Source organism: Dipodomys merriami, unplaced genomic scaffold, assembly GCF_024711535.1.
Source record: "Dipodomys merriami isolate MVZ:Mamm:240054 unplaced genomic scaffold, mDipMer1.0.p SCAF_21, whole genome shotgun sequence".
Lineage (NCBI taxonomy): Eukaryota > Metazoa > Chordata > Mammalia > Rodentia > Heteromyidae > Dipodomys > Dipodomys merriami.
In genome coordinates, this window is record NW_027203493.1 from 1,653,531 (window position 1) to 1,672,642 (window position 19,112).

Here is a 19,112-nt window from a genome sequence, read left to right on the forward strand (position 1 = left end):
GACTTTCCTGTCTGGGCTGGATTTGAACCACAATCTTCAGATCTCAGCCTGCTGAGTGACTAGGATTAAGAGGTAGGAGCCACTGCAGTACAATTCAGCCTTTTTTGTTTTGTTGTTTTTTGTTTTGTTTGTTTTAGTCAGTCATGGGGCTTGAACTTAGGGTCTGGGTGCTGTTTCTGAGCTCTTTTTGCTCAAGGATAATGCTCTACCATTTTGAGCCACAGCTCCACCTTTGGTTTTCCAATGACTAATTGGAGATAAGAGTACCCCATGGTACTTTCCTGCCCCAGCTGGCTTTGAACTCAATCCTCGACCTCAGCCTCCTCAGTAGCTGGGATTTTAGGTGTGAGCCACCAGTGCTGAGCTGAATTCAGCCTTTTAAACTCTCTTACTGTGTCACTCAACAGACGATGTTCACCTACACTCAAGGTGTCTTCTGTGCATGTCTGGATTTTAATTCTGCCCCTCCTCCATCACCAAATCCAAGAAGCAGAGGGCTTCTGCCGTGAGGTGGTGAGAAGACAAGATTCATGCAATGCGATAGGTGTTTTGTGGGAAGTTTAATTTCTGCAATCTCTCTCTGTGTCGCTGAAGACACTGAGAGCCTGTGAGGCTTGCCCTCTTGAAAGCTGAGAAATGAGTCTAGCCATTCCTGCATCCAATTCAATTAACATCGGCTGAACTTGTTCCGCAGGCCGTGGCTGGACAGGTATTAAAGAGATAAGTGTAAATGGAATGATCTAGAGAGTAGAAGTAGCCTAGTCTTTCCCCGGGCACCAATTTATTTGCATCACAGTTTCCACTCAAGAAAACACACACACACACACACACACACACACACACACACACACACACACACACACACACACACACACACACACACACACACACACACACACACACCATACATATTTGGCTACTCCTAGGGCTTGACTCAGGGCCTGGACACTAGCCTGAACTTCTTTGTTGTTGTTGTTCAAGGCTGGTGCTCTACCACTTGAGCCACGGTGCCACTTCTGACTGTTTTGTTGCTGTTATTGCTGGTCATGGGCACTGTCCCTGAGCTCTTTTGCTCCTCATTTTCTGGTGGTTTATTGGAGATCAGAGTCTGCCGAGGCTGGCTTTGAACCAGATCCTCAGATCGCAGCCTCCTGAGTAGCTAGGATTACAGGTCATGAGCTCTCAGCTCCCAGCCTCACTTCTAGCTTTTTGTAGTTCATTGAAGAGAAGAGAATCATTGATTTTTCTGCCCAGGCTGGCAGAACTGTGATCCTCAGATCTCAAGTAGCTAGGATCATAGGCATGGCTCACCAGTGCCTGGCTTCAAGAATATTTTTTGTTTTCATGATTTAGGAGAGGTGCTTTGGTAGGCAAACAAAACAGTAGCCTGCACCATCCCGGCCTGCCTGTCTCTAGCTGTGTGATCTTGGGAGTCACGAAGCTCAACTAGATCTTGCTGGGGCACAAGCTCTCTGAGTATACATAGCCCAGATGCCCTGGAGGATTGCTTCAAGGAGGGTACTGTGATTCACAAAAACCGCACAGGACTTGGTATGTGCCAGCTGCTGGTATTTTCCTTCCACCCGAATCTTCCCTCCTTGCTGTGGTTCAGTGGACATGGCATACCAGGTACCCCTGGATCAGCAAGGCCATTGCAAGCATTGGGATGACTCTCAGAGCCCCTCACCCTTCTTCTCTGTAAAGGGACGATTCCAGCTTTCCCAAGAGATGCGCCCTTTCTTCCTCCCACCCTGTCTTTATTCTTAACCCATATGAAAGCTGCCTTTCATTAGTAACTTGGCTCCTTGCTACCTGGCTCTTCAAACATGGCATCCCATGTTCTTGGAGAATAGATGTGAGCTGCAGTTGCCATGGCAACGGGAGTTTGCTCTAAAAGAAAAGGCTCTCTGGTCTTGGCATCCGGGGCTCACTCAGGCTATCTCTTCTCTGCAGATACCAGATGGCAAGATGAAACACTGAGGCCTGGAGAGTGACAAACACCTCAACAAAACCCCCAAGGCATAACAGTAAGGAGCTGGCTCCAAGAGACCTTAGTAGGATGGAGATCCTGGCCCCATCTTCCAAGAACTTGAAGCATGGAGTGGAGGAGGAGGATGTCTACATTTCCATCTACAGGGAAATCTTGGATGAAACATCTGATTAAGGGAAAACCATCTACCTGGTCTTATCAAAGGAGGAAGAGCTTTAAATTTTAACTTCTTCTGGTCTTTGGTGCTACCTTGGGCAATTCTCTTTATGTGCCTGACTTGCCTCCTTCCTCTCAAGCGTGTACAACTTCCCAGGACTCAAGTAAGACCACAAGAAAAACCCCATTCCTTGCCCTTTCTAAATGCCTAACAAGAGTTTGTCAAAGCGAGGCTCCAATAGATCACTCCTGTAATCCTAGCTACTCAGGAGACTGAGATCTGTGGTTCTCAGTTTGAAGCCAGCTCTGGCAGGAGAGTCCATGAGACTCTTACCTCTAATTAATCAGCAACAAAAATAGTCAGGAATGGAGCTGTGGCTCAAGTGGTAGAGCATCATCCTTGCATGAGGAAATGACAGTTATGTGAAATTGTCCCCAATCATTGGTTAAGATGAAATCTCAAGAAATTTTATGCTGGGGCTGGCCTCAAACCTCAATCTCCTGATCTCTGCCTCTCGAGTAGCTGGAATTACAGGTGTGAGTCACTGTGACTGGCCAAAATAAAAACATTTCTTTCAATGAAAGCATATCTAGAGAACCTTTGGAGTCACATCAATGCACCTTGCCAATGAATATATAAAGCCAGAAAAGTTGCCCTGACTTCTCAGGCTTTCTGCCCCTCTGCTGCACTGGGGCGGGGAGGGGGAGGGAGTGGTGGTGGTGGGCAGAACCTTCAAGGAAGAAGCTAGCTGTCTGTGAAGGGAGACAGAAAAGTGACCCATATGCAAGTGGCTGTCAGGCAGGAGCAGGCACTTCTCAGAGAAGACACACAGGACCCAGAAGCAAGGCCACAGGGAGATGCAAGTTTTCCCCCACTAGGCTGCACACTTCAGGGGTAATCAGTAGATCCTGTCCCCTGCAGGGGGACAAACTTAGTGGGACCATTCTAAAAAACCTGTCCATACCAGAGGATTGTCAGAGCTTTTTCAATTTGTGATATATGCAGAGTAATGGATTATTAACCTAGCATGCACAGGTGCACTTGCTGCTGTCAACTGAATTGTTCCCCCTCAAAAAAGATACATTGGAATCCTAATTCCCAGTACCTCCAAATGTGACCTTGCAAAAAGACAAGGTCTTTATAGAGGACATCAAGTTGCAATGAGGTTATGAGGCCCTGATCCATCATCATGACCAGCAACATCCTCATGCAACATCCTTAGCCATAAAAGAAATACAAATCAAAACCAAATTAATGATTCCATGTCACCCCAGTCACAATGGCAGTCATCAAGAAAAATCAGCTAGCTCTGGCAAGCATGTAAAGAAAAAGGAATGCTTATATACTACATAAATTAGTGCAAGCACTGTGGAAATAAGTATGGAGGCTCTGCAAAAAGGAGAAAACAGATCTGCCTCATAACCCAGCCATTTCACTCTTGAAAGTCTATTATAAGAAGAATAAATTGCCAGGCACTGGTGGCTCACCCCTGTAATCCTAGCTACTCAGGAGGCTGCGATCTGAGCATAGCTGTTCAAAGCAACCTGGAAAGAAAAGTCTGTGAGACTCTTATCTCCAATTAACCACCAAAGAGCTGGTAATGGAGCACCAGCTCCATCTGAGAACATAAGGCCTCAATTTCAAGATCTGGTACCAGTACTGGCATGTGCACATGCATGCTTGTACACACACACACACACACACACACACACACACACACACACACACACACACACACACACACACCTCCAAAGATCTAAAAACATATTGCCTTATGACCCTGTCATACCACTGTACCACACTCATGAGAGTCCGTCAGGAGAGTAAATCAATATATCAGAAAGACACTTGCAACCAAGGCAAATAACAACAATAAAAGAAAAAACAGAAAAGACACCTGCATACCCACATTTATACACACACACACACACACACACACACACACACATATACACATACATATATATGTGTGTGTATATATGCATATGTACATACAACATATATGTGTATAACAGCATAATGAAGCCTATCAATGCTATTGGCTCACACTTATAATCCTAGCTACTCAGGATGCTGAGATCTGAAGATCACATTTAGAAGCCAGCCCAGGAAAGAAAATCTGTGACTCTCATCTCCAATGAACCACCAAAAAAGCCGGAGGTGGAGCTGTGGCTCAAGTGGTAGAGCACTAGACTTAAGCAAAAAAAGCTCAGGGATAGCACCCAGGCCCTGAGTCCAAACCCCAGGACATTCTCTCTCTCTGTCTCTGTCTCTGTCTCTGTCTCTGTCTCTGTCTCTGTCTCTCTCTGTCTCTGTCTCTGTCTCTCTCTCTCTCTCTCTCTCTCTCTCTCTCTCTCTCTCTCTCTCACACACACACACACACACACACACACACACACACGGGTAAAGGAGAGAAATGTGGGCATGGAAGAGGAGGTGACTATGTTCTAAGTGAATACTTTGTTCTTCGGCATCAGCCTCCAGAACTGTAGCAACAAACTGGAGTTTGTGATACTCAGACTGTGATACTAAGAGACTAAGTCACCTATACACAAACCTATCATAAAAATCACCTCTAGAAAGCTGGGTGCCAGTGGCTCATGACTGTAATCCTAACTTCTTAGGAGGCTGAGATCTGAGGGTCACGGTTCAAAGCCAGCCCAGGCAGGGAAGTCCAAGAGACTCTTATCTCCAATTAACCACCAGGAAACTGGAAGTGGCGCTGTGGCTCAAGTGGTAGGGAGCTAGCCTTGAGCTGAAGAGCTGAGGGACAGCCCCCAGGCCCAGAGTTCAAGTCCCACAACTGACAAAAAAAATTTTTTTAGAAGTCACCTCCAGAGGGGTTTCTAGAGAATCTGTAGAGGGAGGAGAGGAGCCAGAAAGATGGAGGGCGGAACCTCCTCCATAGCCAGGGGCCTGTAGACTCCAGAAGCCCACATGTGGGTTTCAGAGCCGTGGGGCCATGGCTAGAACCAAGTCCCACAGATGTGGATGACTAAGAATGAGCCTCGAGAGTCCTCAGGGAACTGGGATCCTGCCCCTGGCAGAAAAGTGAGGGGCTGGCCTATGAGTGGTACTTGTTTTACCTCAGAGAGGTTTGGGGCCCTGCCCGAGTTCCCAGAGCAAGTGGTGAAGCCTGGAATCAATTCTGGTCTCACAGAGTCCAGAACCCATGTTCCTATAACCCTCTGTTGAACAGGTCCCAACCTAGCCCAAGGCCTATCTGCTCGGCCACCTTCATGCTGATGGTGCCGATTACCCTCGGTGAGCCCATGGCTCACAAACTCCCTCCTTCCAGAAGGAAATTCATGCCAGGTGCCAGTGGCTCACACCTGTCATCCTAGCTACTCGAGAGGCTGAGATCTTCTAAGGATCATAGTTCAAAGTCAGCCTGGGCAGCAAAGTCTGTGAGACTTTTATCTCCAATCAACCAGTACAAAAGCTAGAAACAGGGTTGTGGCTCAAATGGTAGAACACTAGCCTTAAGAGGAAAAAGAAAAATGAAAGTCATTACTATGTAAAAGTGCTGGGTGAGACTTCTCTCTCTCTTTATTTTCCATTTAATGTGGTTGTTACAACATTTTCAAGTAAGGATGACTAATGTGTTTACATCATGTCTGAATTTTCAGCTAGAATGGGGGTGGGGAGGAATAAACGTTGGTAAAACTGAGCCATTATTATGACCCTGGGTTCATCTCTACCCAACCAGGACCTCAGTCTCCTCGTGATCAGAGGATGGGTTAGTGCCCAGTGTGGTGGTGCATGCCTATAATCTTAGCACTTGGGAGGTTAAGGCAGAAAGATTTCAAGTTCAGGGGAAGCCTGTGCTAAAAGAGACCCTGTCACAAACAACACAGGGCGGCTTGGGCTACTTGGGGGTCTGACTCAAGAAGTGGGGGGTACCCCCTCCCGACTCACCACTTCTGATTATAGGTTGTGTTTTCCTCTCACACAACACAGACCCCCACCATCCACTGCCTCTACCCACCTACTGCTTCCACCAACTAATGAAGCAGTTCCTGCAACAGGCTTGGTTCAGAAGAGAATTTAACATGTAATGGTATGAAATCACATAGTGAGCAAATGAATGCCTTTTCCAACTCTTCAATCCTCATTACATCAAGAAGACAATCTCAGCCGGGCACCAGTGGCTTACGCCCATAATCCTAGCTACTCAGGAGGCTGAGATCTGGGAATTGTGGTTCACAGTCAGCCCAGGTAGACAAGTCTGAGAGCTTCTCATCTCCAATTAGCCACCAAAAAGCTGGAGGTACAAGTGTGGCTCAAGTGGTAGAGCAGCAGTCTTGAGTAAAATAATTAATGGACAACATGAAGCCCTCAAGTTCAAGCCCCAGTATTGGCACAAAAGGAAAGGAAGAAGGAGGTAGAAGGAAGAAGGGACGACTCACTGTAATGCTACTCAGTCTTTAATAACCTCTCGTTTTTAAACAAAGGGGAAGCTCAGACCAGCTTGATAGCAGGCTGTATTCTGGTTCCTGTTTCCAGTGTGTATGTGGATATATCCTTTGCTATTTAAAACTGTCTGCTGACTTCTCCATTCCCCGTGGATTAATTCCACACCCCACTGACCTCTCCACCTCCCTTTTTCCCACTCCCCTGCCCTCACTACGTCTTTGTAGGTGTTGGTCTCCCTTACCTCATGGCCACTGTGGCTGCCGCTCCCTCTGCCCGAGTGTCTCCCCTCTGATGTTGGAGATCTCAACTCTGCTCCTCCCCAGGTCTCTGCTCAGATGTCCCCTACAGCCTCACCTGGGTCTCTGCCTCTATTAGTGCTCTTGGTGCACATATTCCTTTCTGATGTGATACTTGTGTGTGTGTACTTGTGTGATACTGGGACTTGAACTCAGGGCCTGGGCACTGTCAGCTTTTGCACTCAAAGCAGGTACTCTATCACTTGAGCTATAGCTCCACTTGGGACATTTTGCTAGCTAAGAGTCTCACAGAGTTTTCTGCTTCAATTTGTGATTCTTTGATCTCAGCCTTTTGAGAAGCTAGGATTACAAGCATGAGTCGCTGGCACCTGGCTTGTGATGCTAGTTTTTCAAATGTCTTCACCTGTTTGTCTGTTTCTCCTGTGAGCGTACGAGGTCCTTGAGGACTGGGGCTTTGTTCTGTAAGCTCTGGAGTCAGTGCCTAGTAGACGGTGGAGACTCAACAAACGAATGGCAAAAATTGAAAGAGTAAATGAAGAGTTGGTTTGGTGGTAAAGAGATGTTGAGCCAACTGTAAAATCAGAAGAGTAAGATGACAGCCATCAGAGGTTCTACCTGAGGGCAAACTCCAACCTGACCTCAGTCCTACCAGACTTCAGTGTGCTCACCCAACTGGCTCTCACCTGCCTACTGAGCCAGCAAAGATCAAGTCAGAAATAATAAATGTAGAAGGGATGATCGAATTATAACATCACCCTCTGCCAACTGTCATTATAAATAATTGGGGCATGGATGATCAATAATGGCACAGCTAGTGAGGGAAGATTTGAATGGATCCAAATATCTGTGCTTTTATTTAATATATTCTCAGAGAATCTACCTACAAAATATACGTTAAATACAAAGAGGAAAGAGAGGCTTTACAGTAGAGAAACTCAAACGATAACACCTTAATGAGACCACTAGTTGATAGATGAGCCATGCTCCTCCTGAGACTCCGCCCTGAGTAGGAAACCTCACAGCTGTGGAACTCTTCCCAAAGGAGCCTGACTCACATCGAATCATGAATCCCCGGCCTGTACATTTCATATAGAAAATCAATGTCCTCAAAGAGAGAGGGAACCTGATAGATCATCGTGATGAAAGGCGAATGAAGAGACATGAGAATTAAATGCATCAAATTAAATAGAGTTTTCTGTGGGTTATTACTGAAACAGCTCCAAAGAAAGTCTGTAGGCTATTCCATAGTGTAACCATGTTAATTTCAGGTTTTTGCTAAGAGACTATTTCAAATACTGTGTTGCATGGGGGCAGGTGCCTGCAGTCTCAGCTACTTGGGAGGCTAGACAGGAGGATCATTTGAATCCATAAGTTTGAGATCAGTCTAAAGAACAGAGTGAAGCTCTAAGACTCTCCAGAAAAGAAGAAAAAGAAGGAAGGAAGGAAGGAAAAAAGAGAGGGAGAGAAGGAAAGACACTGCAGAGGTGGGGGGAGAAAAATGAGAAGGAAAGGGAAATGCATAGAACAAAAACAGGCAAAAATCAGCCTGGCACCAGTAGCTCACACCTGTAATCCTAGCTGTTCAGGTGGCTGAGATCTGAGGATCATGGTTCAAAGCCAACCTGGGTAGGAAAGTCTGTGAGACTCTAATCTCCAATAAACTATCAGGAAAAAGCTGGAACTGGTGCTGTGGCTTAAGTGCTAGAGTGCTAACCTTGAACACAAAGAGGCTCAGGGACAGCAGCAGGCCCCGAGTTCAAGCCCCAGGACTGGCCGGGGGGGGGGGAGGGGGAAGAGAGACAAAATTAAAACACTAAAGTATGTATGCGAAAGGGACATTATGTCTACAACCTTCTCTCAACTAGTCCAGAACAAAGTAACAGATGACACAAACTCGACATTGAAGGGGGAAAAATGATCACGCGAGGGGCTCCGTGACCCTGGCGGCCTCACTTCCCCCTTGACATTTCAGTTTCATCTCTGACTCCAGGGATGGGTTGGTGGGCAGCCTTCTGGGGTTTCTTCCAGCTTAAGGCTGCTATGGCATTCTAGAATTCCATTTGGGCAGAGCAACACATTTCTCCAAGGAACTGAATTCATCTGGCAAGCATGTTTCCCCCAAAAGAGTAAACCCATCAGTGAGAAACAGAGAGAACCGGGCTTCCTGTAGTCCGGGGGTGCAGCCTCATTTCTGCCCCAGTCTCAGGCACCCCTCCCAGAAGAGAGGTGCACCCTAACTAAAAATATAACAACATACAGAAAAAATCTTTCCCACTCTCTTTAAACAGAAGCAGCTGGTGGGTGACCAGAAAGTGGCAAGTGGTCATTGCCCAAATTCTCTCTCCCGATTTGCCCTTCTATAAAATGGGCACAGCCGTGTTCCACTGTGCACCTAGCTATGAAGATACGCTGCTGCTCTGATTCTGCCTGAGCAGCAAGTAAGTTCCAAACAGAAAGTTAGATAGGTGCCCCCCAGAAGCTCCCAGCTCTGAGGCTCTGCTCCTCCCAGCCTGTGTCCCCCTCCGTCTCATGAAGATTTCATGGGCTTCTGTTCACACTACTTGGGGTGACCCCCCACTATTGGGACCACGTCACAAGGCAGCTCAGGAGGTTCAACCTCCTTGTTCCCCCTCATGCACAAGATGGAGACCCACCAGCATCCTGGCTTGCAGGGGAAAGCAAAGGATGACTTTCCCAGGATGAGCACCCGCTTCTGAATGCCCCACAGCTGCCTCCACAGCCTACTGCTCTTCCTCGTGGCCCCTCTCGGTTGTGTTTTCAGGCAGGAGCCAGCCCAGCCCAAGGAGCCTACAAAATGGCAGACGGAAATGAGCTTGGCGCCATTTTCCCCTCCTGGTGTCCTGCATCTTCCTGCTCTGGCCTCGGCTTCAGCAGCAGTTGTGACCTGCTAGGGCTCTCCTAGCATCCCAACAACTCTAGGACTTCTCTAAGTGAGTCACAGTGAACCCCTGATGGATCTTCCTTCCAATCCCATGAGGATTGCTGCTGTTGGTCTTGCTAACAGCTGGAGAGACAAGCTCAGAATGGCTGCTCAGCCCGGAAGTAGCAGAACTCAGACTCCACATTAGACCATGAGAGCTTAGATGGTATTATGGAACGCTTTCAGAGAGTGGAGCTAACTTCCCTGCAGATATGAGGTGAGTAGGGTTCTCTGCCCAATATTCAGGGTTGGGAAAGTGTACTGGATTCGAGTCAGAAGGACAGGTCACAGATCTGATTAGCAGTGCACTCTAGGGAAAGTCACTCTCTCTTGTTTCTGTTAATTAGAAAAATGAATACAGTCTTGCCTACCTCACAGGGCTATGGTGAGAAGGGGGTTTTATGCATTTACAGAGTGCCACCATAGAGATCAGTGTCTTTGTCACTGCCTGGGGAAATGTCTGTGGATGCATCTTCTACAGGTCAGCCACTGTTTGGTGGGTTCCAGTGAGCAGGAGAACATGGAATCCTCATCCCATATCCAATCCAAGGAGACAACATGGAAAAAAGAGCCTGGGCTGAAGCACCTGGCCCCACCAGGTGCTGGTGGCTCAAGCCTAGAATCTAAGCTGCTCAGGAGACTGAGATCTGAGGATCATGGTTCAAAGCTAGCCCAGGCAGAAAGGTTTGTGAGACTCCTGTCTCCAATTAACCAGCTAAAAGCCGGAAGTGGAGGTGTGACTCAACTGGTAGGATGCCAGCTTTGAGTGAAAAAGCCAAATGTGAGTGAGCAAGAGGCCCTGAGTTCAAGCCCCAGTACCAGCACACACACACACACACACACACACACACACACAAATGGGTCTGACTCAGCCGGGTACTTCACCCCAAATGCTTTTTCTTTAAAATTAGGATCACATACAAGAAATTCCAAAATTGGTACTGAGAAGTCCTATGTTCATCATTCAACTTCCCCCTCACCCTGCCCAGGGTGACACGCTCCATCACATGTGACAGAACACATGGCCCGCCAGGAAGTCAGTGTAGGGATGACGCAACTGTCAGTGACGCACCGCTCAGCTGCCGCCGGTCTTGCATGCATTTGGCTTTCAAATGCCTTTGTTCCTGGAATGTTCTCGCCACCCTCCCACCTGTGCTAAAGCATCTCAGAGAGCACAAAGCATCCGTCCTGTGACGTCATCCCTTGGCACACTCCCCTGTCCTGACTCCTCGCTCCAGCACACCGAAGCCCATCTTTCAGAACTTAGGTTTTAGAGATGCATTTTTTTAAATTTTAGCAATAGACACACTCAGCACACTCAGGAACAAGTTATATACATTTGTGTGTGTGTGTGTGTGTGTGTGTGTGTGTGTGTGTGTGTGTGTGTGTGTGTGTGTGTGTGTACACCATTCCTGGAACTTGAACTCAGGGTCTCACACTTTTTTTTTGTAGGTTGTAGGACTTGAACTCTGGGCTTGGGTGCTGTCCTTGCACTCAAGGCAAGCGTTTACCTCTTGAGCCATAGTACCACTTCTGGTTTTCTGATGGTTTATTGGAAATAAGAGTCTCATGGACTTTCCTGCCCAGGCTAGGTTTAAACTGTGATCCTCAGATCGCAGCCTCCTGAGTAGCTAGGATTACAGGTGTGAGCCACTGGTGGCCGGCTTCATACTCTTGCTTTGCTTTTTTAGCTCAAGGTTGGGATTCTTCCACTTGAGCCACACCTTTACTTTGTGATTTTTGCTGGATTTTTGCTTAGTTGGAGATAAGAGTCTCACAGGCTCTTATGTGTCCAGGAGTTACAGGAGTAAGCCACCAGCACCTAGCTGAGTAGGTGATTGTCTTTCTCTTCGGGCCTTCCTGATGGCTTTGAGAAGCATCTAGTCATAAATGCCTTCCTGACACTTACTAGCCTCTCTTTTGAGCTAAGGACAGCAACAAATCATCTGCTGGAAATTAATAATTTTGTTTCTGCTATACATTATCACTATTGCTTTACAATGGTGTCCCTCTGAAGCCAGCCAGATAAAGTCTCCTGTAAAAAGAAACATATGTAGCCAAGCAACAATGGCTTATACTTGTAATCCTAGCTACTCAGAGAATTTGGCTGAGGTCTAAGAGATCATCGTTATAAGCCAGCTAGGGCAGAAAATTCTGGGAGACTTTATCTCCTATTAAGCAGCAAAAAGCCGGAAGGGGATCCGTGGCTCAAGTGACAGAGCACCAGCCTTGAGCAAAAAAGCCAAAGGACAATACTTAGGACCTGAGCTCAAGCTCTAATATAGGCAACAAACATACAAACAAACAAATGCATTTATACTTTAAGTGTTAAGTGAAGAAGGTGATGGAAACTTCCGTGGCAGACAAGGGGAGATGGACTGGAAAGAGAACCCCAGAACGCTGTATGAATAACTCCCTGTGCCTTGACTCTAGGCTCCAGGCCAGAGAGATGAGCACTGAGGGTGGGTGGACAGCGGAAGGGCACTGAAGCGCCACCTTATACCCAGTGTGCCTTTAGAGTTGGCAGCTCCAGTCGGTGCACAGGGCTTGTGGAGAAAAGCCAATACCCCAATGGTATTTTCTTACTCGGCAGCCTTGCATGCCCTCCATCCTGTATCCTGCAGCCTCTGCTTCATCCTCCTTGTCCCAGAAAGAGAAACTGTTCATTCTTTTTTTTTTTTTTTTTTTTTTGCTAGCCCTGACGCTTGAACTCCGGGTCTGGGCTCTGTCCCTTTGTGCTCAAGGCAAGCGCTCTAGCACTTGAGTCACAGCTCTACTTCTGGCTTTTTCTTAGTAGAGTATTGGAGATAAGAGTCTCACGGACTTTCCTGCCCTGGCTGTCAGATCTCAGCCTCCTGCGTAGCTAGGATGACCGGCTGAGCCACCCACCGGTGCCCGGCTGGCAATGCTGTTCTCTAGCCTCAAAACCTAACAGCCCACCTTTTCCTGTCATCTGCAAGACAGGGGCAGCCATGAAGGACTCACCAAACTCAAATTGAACTCGGGTGGCCGGTGTACCCGACTCATCCCAGATCCTTCAACAGAGGGATATGGCTAAACGAGCCAGGCCTATCACCTCTGGACAACCATGGTAATAATGCAGTGAAGGTGTGCCCATGGACCAGTGGCCACAAAACACATTGCACTGAAAATAGGCACAAGTTAGTCTATATTCCTGTGACATTCACTGGTTGTATTGCTGGCAGGAAGACTATAGGAGAAATCAGAATGGAAAAGTAAAAGTGAGCCAGGTATTTGTGGCTCACGCCTCTAATGCCAGCTACTAAGGAGACTGAGAGCTGAGGATCGTGATTTGAAGCCAGCCGGGATAGGAAAGTCCGAGAGACTCTTTTATCTCTGCTAAACTATCAAAAATGCTGTGGCTCAAGTGGTAGAGCACTAGGTTTAAGCACAAACGCTCAGAGATAGCACACGGGCCCTGAGTTCAAGCCCCAGAAGCAGCAAAAAAAAAAAAAAAAAAAAAAAAGTAGACGTGTGTGTTTAACTAAATCCAGTCAAGTAGGCAGGCATAGATTGGGTTCGGGTATATCCAGAGGCCGTGATTTGAGGGATTTGCCCAGCTGAAGAGCATCAGCTGTTCAAAAGGGCCATATCCTCTACTTTGTTTAAAAAATAAATAATAATAGAAAAGCTAACCTGAACTTTGTGTCCTAAGATGAAAATTTCCATCTTGCTCAGGATAACCTGAGACGATACAATCACTTATTATTGTTGTTGTTATTGTCCTTTGTGCCCGTCCTGGAGCTTGAACTTGGGGCCTTGCACTTTTGCTTGGCTTTTTCTCCACAAGGCTGGCATTCTACCACTTGGGTCACAGCTCTACTTCTGTTTTTTTTTTTTTTTTCTTTTGGGTGATTAATTGGAGATAAGCAATTCATACACTTTTTTTGCCTGACTGGCTTTGAATCATGATCTGATTCCTCAGCCTCTTGAGTAGCTAGGATTGCAGGCATGAGCCACAGCACCTGGCACTAAGTGGCTTTTAGCCCAGGAAAATTAGAATGTATAAAGTATAAGTGATTACATTAGGTTTAAATTGGGTCAAGTTCAATGCTTTGGGCCATCAGTTCCTTCATTGCCCGCCATGTTCCTGCTTCAGAAATGTAGCCCTTGTTTGTCATCCATGTGAGGGAGTAGTTGACTTCCATTCAAATTGTAAGTTAAAGAAATAAGAGTTTGGAAATCTCTGTAAATCTCATTAGCATATTTAAGAGAATTTCATAGTCACTTGGCTTATACTAAATTTTTATATCTGAAATTGCTCTGAAAACTTTTTTCTTTTTTTCTGGTCAGTCATGGGGCTTGAAATCAGGGCCTGGACACTGTTCCTGACCTTTTTGCTCAGAATGAGCACTCTACCACTTTGAGCCACAGCTCCACTTCGGATTTTCTGGTGGCTAATTGAAGATAAGAGTCTCACAGACTTTCTTTCCTGGGCTGGCTTCAAAGTGTGATCCTCAGATCTCAGCCAACTGAACTGCTAGGACTTCAGATGTGAGTCACAAGTGCCTGAGTTCACTGTGAAATCTTTAAGAAGGTTTTTTTGGTTTGGGTTTTTTTTTCTTTCCACTATTCCATAAGAAAATGGAGTAGCAAAACTGGGGTTGAAGCTTAGCTGGAAGACTAACAAATGTGAGACCCTGGCTTGACCCCAAGAAAAAAAATATTAAATTCCTAATTGTAGTTTAGCATATCTAGCCAATAGAAATGCAATGCAAGCTACAGATATAATTTTAAATTCTCTAGTAGTTCCATTGAAAGTAGGGAGGAATAAGCCAACTTAATGCTAATTGAATTTTTTGAGTGGTCTGTTAAAATACTAGCATTTCAATTTGTGATTCACATGTAATTTATTAAGGAGAGTTATTGTATCCCTTCAATGCTCATCTTCACAGTCGGCTGTAAATGTTACACTGTATTTATCTCAATTCAAACTACCACATATTACTTTATTATTATCTTGAAGCAGCTATACAAAGCGGTTGCAATTCAACTTGTCAGTTTATGAGTGCAATGCATCTTACCATGTTTTAAACACATAACCTCTAGTGATTACTACATTAGACACCACAATCTTAAGGGAATTAATTAGCTACATCTGAACAAGACATCTATTTTTTAAGGCAGCTTCCCCCGTTTAGCTTGATTGACTCAAATATTAATCAACGGCTCTTGAAAGTCATTGGTAAAAATTACTGGGCTTAAAAATGAAATGAGCCGGGCACTGATGGCTCATGCCTGTAATCTGAGCTACTCAGAGGGCTGAGATCTGAGGATCATGATTTGAAATCAGCTTCAGTAGAAACACGTGTGAGAATCTTATCTCTAATTAACCAGCAAAAAGCTAGAGCACCGGCCTTGAGGGAAAACTAAGGGAGAGCATGAGGCCCTGGGTTCAAGGCCCAGTAATGGTATTTTTGCTCCCTTCAAAATAAAAAAAAGTTGTAAGTTGAATTTCCAAGTTAAGGAAATAGTTTTAACTTTTTTAAGAAACATTTTTTTTTCTGTGCTTCAGATTGAACCCAGAGTGAGCCGTGGACAAACTGGGCAAATAATCTAGCACTGAGCCTCCGTTCCAGCTAGAAGACATTGTGTGTGTGTGTGTGTGTGTGTGTGTGTGTGTGTGTGTGTGTGTGTGTGTGAGTGTGTGCCAGTCCTGGGGCTTGAACTCAGAGCTTGGGTGCTGTCCCTTAGATTTTTCACTCAAGGATGGCCCTGTGCTACATGAACCATAGCTCCACTTCTGGCCTGTTGATGGTTTATTAAAGATGGGAGTCCCATCTGGGCTGGCTTTGAACCATGATCCTCAGCTCACAGCCTCCTGAGTAGTTAGGATTATAGGTGTGAGCCACTAGTGCCTGGCATGGAATTATTAATTTGTAAAATAAGCACAAGCTTCCTTTCAGCTCACAAAAGCAGCCCACAAAGTTCTCATCGACCGCCCTGCACTGTGGAAGGTATTAGAGTCATAGACCTCGCCTGCTCTGGTGAGAAACACTTCTCACACCACATCGTCGTCTCAGATCTGAGCAAGCCCTTCCAGGGCCCAAAGCGCCATTCCACTAATGAGGAAACTGATGCCACGAGAAGGAAAACAGAGCCTGGGTACCAGTGGAAGCAGAAGCAGAAGCAGGACTGGAGCAAAACCTCAGGCCTTGACTTCATCTACCTACCACCATCATTGGCTTCTAGCTCATTCTCTCTCCTCTGATCGGGAAACTGAGGTACAGAAGTGGAGTGTCCTGGACCTCGGCCACGGGGCAGCATATCAGTGAATTAGAGAACTGGGATCTCCAAGTCCTGGTCACCCGACGACGACATAAAGGACAAATCAGACACCAGCCCAGACCTCGGGCTGCCTGGGTGAGAAACGGGATTCAGGGAAGATAGCTGAGTGCCGAGACTGAGGAGAGAGGAGGTCCTCCAGTGCCCAGGAGGTCCAGATTTCACCAGCCAAGTCTTGCAAACAGAACCAGGCAGCCCACCCAGGATTTGGGCACAGCCCTTCGGACCAGATCCCCCTCTACTTCATTATCTCCCTCCCTCTCCTACTACTCTATATCATTTTTCTTTCTTTCCTTTGTCCCCCCTTTTCTTGGAATCCCGAATCACCCTTCCCCAATACAGCTGGCCCAACCATAGACCTCCATCCCCCACGAGATCTGAGTTCATTGGGCCTGCAAGACTAGGTGAAGAGAAATGCTTAGACTTGAGAGCCAGCGGCTCGGCCTCCCTCACTTAAGCACTGCAGTGGGGGTCACAGAGCTTCTTTGGGGTGCAGTTCTCCTTCTGCCTCTACAGCCCTTCCTGCAGGCCACCATTTCTTGGCAGGAAAGCATTGACCAGTCATCGCGAGAGTTTCAGGAGCAGCCTGGACTGATGATCAGTCACATCAGTGGAAGGCCATTCCCCTGCTCAGAGTGCTTGGAACCCCCCTGAATGGTCATGAGAAAAAAAAATGACTTGGGAATGAGGATGCCTTTCTCATCTCCCTTGTCCCCTTTTAACAGGGTGGGCTTTGGCTTCTGGCTCCAGGGCCTTGCTTGGCACCCTTTCAACCATGAGCGACCGGTGTTGGCCACCACTTTCTTTTTCTTCTTTATTTATGACAAAGAATAGCTGTTTTCCACTTCACAAAAGTGAGGTCGATTTTTCTTTCAATCTAAACGTGTATGAGTAACAAGAAATGAGTCAATGAGTCAACACCATTTGAAAAACATAGTAGAGACCACTGAGGAACGTGGGGGGGGGGGTGACAAAGACCTGGGGTTTGGAGTGGATCCTGGGCCTTCCCTTGGGTCCACTGAATCTTGCCACACGCAGTGGCCCCGCTTCCCCCACAGACACAGGTCTGGGTCGGCCAGCCATTGGCTCTAGGGCAGAGGATCTGGCCTAGCCCAGTTTTTCCTTCTCATTGGGCAACTGTGGATGGAGCTAGCCTGGAATATCAGTGGAGGTCATAACTGAGCTTTTGGATCTCCGCTTAATCCTGAGAATCGCAGAGAGGCCGGCGGTGATGAAGTAGAGGAAGAGGGCCTTGTCCATCATCTGCCCTCAGCTCAGGGTAGAAGGCAGCAGAGTCCCTAATGCTACTTTTTAAAAAATTCTGTTACCTGGGCTTGAACTCAGGGCCTGGGGGCTGTCCCTTTGCTTTTTTACTCAAAACTGGTGCTTAAACCATTTGAGCCACAGTTCCACTTCTGATTTTTTGGTAATTAATTAGAGATAAGAGTCTCATGGGCTTTCCTTCCTAGTCTGGGATGGAGTGATGATCTTCAGATCTCAGTCTGCTGAGTAGCGAGGATTAACAGGCATGGAGCCACTAGTGCCTGGCTGGACCTACTGTGTTTGGAACCTACTGGTCAAGTTGAGGCCTTGGCCTTTGGGGCCGAAGCCATGCAAATCCCACTCCCAGTCTCAAAAGACTTTCCCAGAACCATCTCAGAACACCTGCCCGAGATGTAGACAGAGGGGAGGTATCTCAGCGCCCCGATACTTGCCCTCAGCCTCTGAGCCAGCCTAATGCCCCTTCCAGGCCAGGCCTTCCTGGGTCCCACAGGCAACAAACTGAAAGCACTCAGCCGCCCCATCCCAGGGCCTCCCACCAACTGGCCAGGCCCCAAATTCCATTTCCCTATCCGCTCCCCAACTCTGTACATGAAAGCCCACCTGGGGCAGGATTCTGGGTCTCTGAGCTATTGCCCAGCCGTGACCAGCATGGCCTCTGCACTCTGCGGGGCCCAGCAAGGGTCTGGTGCACACAATCCAGGGGCACCTTGGTCCTTGGCCGATACCTCAGCACTCGGGGAAGCTCATGATGGTGCAGGGGGCCCTGAAGATCGTTCCTGCTCAAACTAGCACCCCTCTGTAAATGTACTAAAGCCACCAGTGACTAGCTAGTGGTAGCTCTTTGGGACCTCCTGTTCGTGGGGCTTAGTGAACCCCAAGCTTTGGCCTTGATTTTGAAACTATGCTTTTCTGGTCCTGTCCCTGTGGAAGGTGAAGTTTCTTTCTGTGAGTGGCATGAAATGGGGGAGGGAAGAGTCTCAGCCTGTGGGTGGGACTTGTGTCCCTCTCCTCAAACATCCTTGAAAAGACACAAAGGTCATTGCCCATGGCATCTCTCAGGAGGTCTCTGAGCATCGGTCAGAGAGTCCAGCCAGTCCTAGTCCTCAGGGGAGTTCCTGCTCACCCTCCCCCACCCCCTCCACACAGTCCAGACTATTGTCACAACCAGGGTCCCCTGTTTCCCTAGTGTGACCTTGGCTAAAAATCCCAGAAAGGTAGCCAGAAAGAGGCCAAGTAAGTGGGACCCATGTCCCCTCGCGCCTGAGGTGACAGAAAGGGCTACCTGTGAGGGTGGTCGCCAGCAATCCCGTGAGCCCGACGAAGAACCACATGGCTGCTGTCATCTCAGCATCACACGTCCCTGCCCAGGGGAAGGGCCATCCTGGGGCCAGGAGACGGACACTGTGTGCCTGTCACCCTGGTGCCCTCTTTGTTCCCGTGGGTGTCTTTGTCTCCGCCCTGCTCTGCGGCCTGCGAGTATCTCACGCTTCTGCTTGTGGTTTTGATCTCCAGGAAGCTAGGCTGGTGTTACTGAGGCTGGGGTAGGGAGGAAGCCCCAGATGCCTCTACCGTGAGCCCACCCAGCCCAACCGAACACACACACACAGCTTCCAAGGAAAGCAAAGGGAAGTGAGACGCTGTGTCTCCATCCTGGTAGACCCAAGGGCACACTGGCTCATAGTAGATGCTTAGCCAACACAAGCTAGAAGAGCAAACGAATGGCACCCTGTTAACCTCTCCATAGAATCAGACTCTTATGGG

The 19,112-nt window shown here is 47.4% G+C and overlaps 1 protein-coding gene across 2 annotated transcripts in view; it reads right to left on the reverse strand.

Annotated features, from left to right (window-relative positions):
• Cd6 (CD6 molecule) overlaps positions 1 to 18,800 on the reverse strand; it is a 34,709-nt gene extending 15,909 nt beyond the window's left edge. The window contains exon 1 of one of the 2 annotated variants that reach the window (XM_070032218.1): positions 18,634 to 18,800. In XM_070032218.1, the coding sequence (XP_069888319.1) occupies positions 18,634 to 18,694 (61 nt within the window). In that variant the 5' untranslated portion in view covers positions 18,695 to 18,800. The remainder of the gene's footprint in view (positions 1 to 18,633) is intronic. The other variant, XM_070032216.1, reaches the window with a different exon arrangement.
• Positions 18,801 to 19,112: the final 312 nt, after the last annotated feature.